This window comes from Ailuropoda melanoleuca, chromosome 13 (assembly GCF_002007445.2).
Source record: "Ailuropoda melanoleuca isolate Jingjing chromosome 13, ASM200744v2, whole genome shotgun sequence".
Taxonomy (NCBI): domain Eukaryota; kingdom Metazoa; phylum Chordata; class Mammalia; order Carnivora; family Ursidae; genus Ailuropoda; species Ailuropoda melanoleuca.
The window spans coordinates 33,937,152-33,943,151 of NC_048230.1; the positions used below are offsets into that span (position 1 = coordinate 33,937,152).

Consider the following 6,000-nt stretch of genomic DNA (forward strand, 5'->3'; position numbering starts at 1 on the left):
GGGCGTCCCCGGGAGATGAGGCCGAGGCCAGCCGTCCCCACCCGCAAATGTCAATGCCCACTCCCAACCAGACTCAGCCAAATCCCGTTCCCAGGCACAAATACAGGCCGCACAGCCAGGCCGCGCTGGGCCGCCTGGGACCCCGTGCTGGGGGACAGGCACAGGGGTGGGGGGCAGTTGCTGGCCCACATTTCCTCTCCCAGAAGCCAGGGAACCCCGACATCTCAGAGGAGCAGACACGATGGCTTTCACGGCCCCGGCATCCCACCCTCCACACCCACGCCGCTCCTCACATTAAGAAGCTGTCACTCACTGTGCAAGATCTCTGGGGCTGGAATTTTCCTTCAAGCCAGAGAAGGCTCCCAGGGGGATGATAATAATCAGTCCTTCTCTATACAAAGAGGGGCAGAGTGACCCGGAACCACCGGCTTGTTTTGCTAACAGACAGGAAGGTGTTCCTGCTAACCAGCTTGGCCACACAGAGGCCAGCTGACCCCCGCCACCTCAGCCCGCCGTCTCGAACACCCTCGTGAGCCCCATACCCTCATCGGTACTCAGGGGTCTTTCCCCAAGTCCTGCTCTTCCCACCCTGGTCAAAGGCCCGAGAAACATTCTAGATGGCCCCAGACAATAGCGGCCAACTTCCATTGACTCTGCTTTTGTTTCTGAGGTATGTCTTACCTGCCCACTAAATCCTGCTTCCTGGGATCACTGAACCTCCCCTCTGGACCGTCAGGCTCTGCCTTCCTGGCATGTACCTTTCGGCTGGCACGTCTCCAACCCCCAGTGTGTCCTCCGGCCCACGGTCCCCAGCCGCAGCACTACTGACATTTGGGTCCAGATGATTCCTGGTTGCGGGGCCAACTGTCCTGTGCATTGGCTAGCAGGACCCCTGCCTTTACCCACCGGATGCAAGCAGCACCCTCGTCTCCAGATACGACAACCCCAAATGTCTCCAGATGTTGCCAAACATCCCCAGGATCTTTCGGCTAGGCTGTACGGTCAAATCCCCTGGAAGCTTTTTTAAAAACACCAATGCTTGGACTCCACTGCGCTTCATTACTTAATGACCTGGTAAGTAAATCAGAAACTCTAAGGTCGGACACTTGATATCAATCTATCGTTAAGTGTGGCCAGCGTAGAGAAGCATGTGGACCCTCGAACCAGAATCAGCCTTCTAGCACATAAACCGACTCATTTTAAAACATCAAATAGCTTCTCACGGAACGCAGAAAGCAACCAACTCGTCAGCACGACGTCCAAAGCCCCCAGGTCTGGGCCCTTCCTAACTCGCAGCCTTAACACCCACCAACCTCCAGCTATCCCAGCCCGATGGCTCTCCCACACCAGCGTGCTGTTTGCCACGTCTGTTTTGTATCTGCCTAAACAGTTGCTCATCTTCCCATCCCCCTGGCAAAGAAAACTAATTTCTTGTACCTCAACTCAGTTACAACGCCCCCTTGTGACCCCTCTCCTGATTCCATCACCCCGGCAGAACTAAGCATCCCCCACCTTGTGGGGTACGTATATGCATATCTTTGTGGGGGGGGACATCTCCTCTAACGAGGTCTGCCGCGATCTTGAGAACACTTCTCTCCTTATTTATGCATCCATCTTCTCTGTTAGACTTTAAGTTCTGGGAGGAGGGGCTGCGTCTTAATCCCCACAGTGTCCCCAGTATACATGTTGAATGAAAGGATACAAGCAAAAGATACCCTGCTCTGCCCACACCTCCTAATATTTCTGTTTCCGCACTCCCTTCCCAAGCAAAAGCAGATGCCAGAAGCCACACCAGAAAGCACAGCATCTAACAGAAGGCTTCTCCCCACGACACCAGGAGAGTCAATGCCACAGTGTTTCCCAAGGGCAGCAGCAACTGGTACTGGCAGGGATGGTAATCTGGAAATCACAGAGGGGACAGGCCAGCACTGGAACAGGAGCCCACGTGTGCCGCAGCCATAGGGAGCGAGCGGTCCACCGTATGTCACACATGCACTTAGCGCATGCCATTCCCTCTGCCTAGAACATCCTTTCCTTTCTCTCTGCCTAGAACCCCTACTTATCCTTTGGTTCTCAGCTCCACATCCCCCATGCACTTAAGTCAGGCCTTCCCACAGCCTCCTCTCCGCCCCAAGCTCATAGCATAGTACCGCATTTGGCAATAGATGACGGTCAGTCCCGTATTTTTCCTGGTTCCACCCCTTAGTGGCTATATGACTGGGGCAAGTCACCTCTTTGACCTTCAGTTTCCTTCTCTGTAAATGGTGATGATAATGTCCGTCTTGTGGACCAGTTGGGATAATGCATGTACGCCCCCACTATGGGGCAGAGCACACTTTATAAATATTCACTGAATATTTCATCAAATATTCTTTGAGTGGTGAATGACACTGCACCCATGTCCACATCCCTTTGGTCTGCGTCCCTCTCCTGAAGGCTGGACATCTAGTTCAGCAGCCTCATCATGAAGGACCCCCTGGCAGGGCTCTTGAGACCGGCTCTCAGGAGCTCTGGCACCTGACTGGGGACCTCAGAATACACAAACAGTCAGGTCCCTCCCCACAAGGCAAAGGGATAGAGCAGTCCTGGGGTTGTGGGCAGAGTCTGTGGGGCAGCAAAAGAAGTGGCTCGGCTCCAAGGCCTGGGGAGAACCGGCCTTCACAGCGGAAGAGGGGGAAATTGGCAGGTGAGAAGGGGAGAAAAGGCTTTCTCAGGAAAGGAGCCTGACGTATGACAGGGCACAGGGTTCCTAGAAAGGTAGAGAGGTCCTTGAGGCAAGAGCCCCACTGAGGACTGTGGCTGCTTTGTTTTGTTTCCCTGGAGGCAGAGAGAGAGGGGGGTCGAAGCAGGATCCCGAGGGCCTGCGCTGAGCAGGCTGTACTTGATCCTGTGAACATGGGAAGCCAGCGGAGGGTTTTAGGCTGAGGAGATCAGCGTTAGCTTAAGGAAGAAAATCAATGTGGTTACGAAGCATACTGTGGAGGGAGGCAGGCTGCGGGTATAGAGGGAGGCTGGAAACCAAGACACCAGTCAGAAGGCCAGGTAGAGAGGAAAATCTACCAGGTAACAGTCATGATGGAAAAGAGTGTCAAGAGTCAGAAAACAGAATGTCTCCAGACCATTGCTCTCTGAGCCTCCAAGCCAGAGCTGCCCTGTCTGGGAGACGAGGGCAGACCCGGGAGAATCCTGGAAGATGATTTATGGCTTTCAGATATCAGACTTAGGTGGTTTCTTCTGCTTTTAGGAACTGGTGTCTGCAATACAGGCTCTAAGGATTCTTTTTATGGGTTATCCTCACAGCTCTACTATCTGGAATACGCACCAGCTTCTTGAAGTAGGTGGTCCACGAGTGACCAACTGTCTCCATTGTGCCTGGAACTCTCCAGACTTTAGCATTGAAAGTCCTGGTCAAATCAGGACAGCTGGTCACCAACTACCCCAATCTGCTGAGCTCTAAGGGCTCAGGGCAGGGCTCTTAATTGTCACAAAGCATTCAGCTAATTCTACTCAACAAGATAAGCCTAAAAAGGCGGACTGAACTGTGAAAAATGGCTGTAGATGGGATGAAGGCTGGGCAAGTGACCTGGGACCTAATTCTTTGTCCATCTCCTCTGACAACGGTTATCTCAAAAGTCTAGAACAAAAATGAGCCAGTTAAAACCCAACACATCACCCTACAAGGTACATGCCGCATCCCAAGTGTCCACGGATGGATACCCTGTGCCTGTCCACTTGGTCTGGGAAAGTCTTTGCAATGGAAGGGAAAGGCTCTGACCTCCACCGCCAGACAGACCCGAGATCCACAAATACACATACTTGAATGAGGAATCGAGGGGCTCTTACAAAATTACAAATTATCCTACAAATCACACCATTTCTGTGGTCTATGTGTACACACCACACACACTCCTACTTAAAAATACTGTTAACTTGGGATTTGAAAAATTGCAAAAATGTTCATTCAACCTCTGGGAATCTTAGGATAGTATCGGGCTTCTGTCTGAAATCTGACACAGCCTCGGCTGAACAGCCTTCTGGCACCCTCCTCTCCAGAGTAACAGGTTGTTTTCCAGGTTCCAGCGGACCATCGCCCCTGGCTTCAGAGTCTCCACTACAAACAGGTTACGTGGAAACCTAATCATTATAGTCTTTAAAATACACACACACACACACACACACACACACGCACACGCACACGCACACACACACAGAGCAAGTAAGTCATTTAATAACACCAAGCAGCACTAACGGACCACAGGGATGCCCTCCACTCCCGGCCACACGCCCCGCGCCTCCCCAGCATCTCCGCGGACACTTCCCAGAGTTGGGACCCCGCGCACCGCCCAGGGCCCAGGGCACCGGACCGCGCTCACCTTCTGCAGAAATGCCATCCTCGGCCTGTACTGTTGGCCTTGGTGTCGGATCGTCATCCCGGACCCTGGATGGATTCAGAAGCAGAACCGAGCGGACCACAGGAGGGGAAGCCCCGGGCGAAGGCGCCCGCGTGGCTCGCACACGCCCCGACGTCCCGGGGGAGGAGGGCGGCCTGGAGCGCGGGGCGGGGGCGGCTGCTGCCGGCGGCGCCCCTTTACTCTGCCTCGGCCCCCGCCCCGGGAAAGCCGCTGGAATCCGCGCCAGCCAATCAGCGCGCCGCGCCGCGGGCTTATTAGCATGCGCTGCGCTTGCGCCCACCTGCCGCCAGGGGGCGGTGTCTGGTCCCGGCGGGACCCCGCGGAGCCTCAGGTGAGACCCGGGAGTGTCCGCCCCCGAGAGTGGGAGGATCTGTCGCAGAGAGCAGCCTTTTCATCTGGGGCAGAAGTGAGTTATGTGCAGAAGTGAGACAAAGCAGCCTCACTAATGAGCGCGGTGGGAAAAAATGGTCTTTCCCATCCCAGCTCTGCCACTAACTAACTGGGCAACCTTCGGCAAGTTTCTTAAATTCTAAGCCTCAATTTCCTTACCTGAAAGATAAAAGTGAAAAATGGGATGGTCATACCCAACAGACGGGTTGCTATATCATTTAATGGGGAAATGTGTAACACAGTGCTTAGTCCTTAACAAATGTTTAGCTGTGTTTAGGGAAACAAATCATAAGTGGATTGGTGAGGTGTTGGTTAATGAAAGAGGGGAAGGGGGAAGGAAGGAAGGAAGGAAGGAAGGAAGGAAGAAGGGGAGGGAGGGAGGGAGGGAGGGAGGAAGGAAGATAGGAAAGATGCAGTCACTACTGTGCCAGCTGCCTGATCTAAGCATGAAAAATTACCTTCCTGAGTAATCAGCAAGACTCTTTGTCTGTGAAGCATCTTATTTTTTCATATTAGCTGGATGGCGATCGATTGTGGCAGATAAAATGTTTGAGTTGGAAGAAGAGCAATGAAGGGTTTGACTCAGGAGGGCACACCAATCACTGTCCCTTTAAAGCAGTGGCTCTTATCCATAGCCCTATTTTTGGTCATACCTGAAGATGAAAGCTCTGGACACCTTCTCAGGAACCTGTTTATGGCACATGCGTGCACATACACACAACATAAGACACACAATTCCCACAACATTGACTCAAGTTTGCAAACAATTCCAAGGGGTTCATGGCTGGTCCCCTCTGAGAGTGGTCCACCACTCACTTTTGCTTTAGAGAATCCAGGACCCAAGTGCAGAAGATATCCATCCATGCAGAAGACCAAAGATCCTACTAAGCAAACCAGGCCACTATGTTCCTGGTGTGAACTACAACCCAAGAAAAGTGTTGGGATATCCATACCCAAATATGATTCTTTTTTTTTTTTTTTAATGGAGTGTCTTTTGGGCCTGGACTTATAAAGGACACACACTGGGATATGCTGGAGAGGGTGAACTATGAGTTTCCTTCCAGCTTCAATGTTCCTTGATTCTGTAAACCCTAAGCGGAAAGGAGGAAAACGGCTTTCCTACAATCAAAGACGAGAAAACTTTAACTTTTCAGGCACAAAAACAGGAAAAATACATGAGCTCTTGCTCAGTAATGGG

The 6,000-nt window shown here is 52.4% G+C and overlaps 1 protein-coding gene across 5 annotated transcripts in view; it reads right to left on the reverse strand.

Annotated features, from left to right (window-relative positions):
- RGS9 (regulator of G protein signaling 9) overlaps nucleotides 1-4,908 on the reverse strand; it is a 64,822-nt gene extending 59,914 nt beyond the window's left edge. For 3 of the 5 annotated variants that reach the window (XM_034640898.1, XM_034640897.1, XM_034640899.1), the window contains exon 1: nucleotides 4,374-4,907. In XM_034640898.1, the coding sequence (XP_034496789.1) occupies nucleotides 4,374-4,430 (57 nt within the window). In that variant the 5' untranslated portion in view covers nucleotides 4,431-4,907. Of the gene's footprint in view, nucleotides 1-4,373 lie in introns of all 5 variants that reach the window. The other 2 variants (XM_034640900.1, XM_034640896.1) reach the window with 2 other exon arrangements.
- Nucleotides 4,909-6,000: the final 1,092 nt, after the last annotated feature.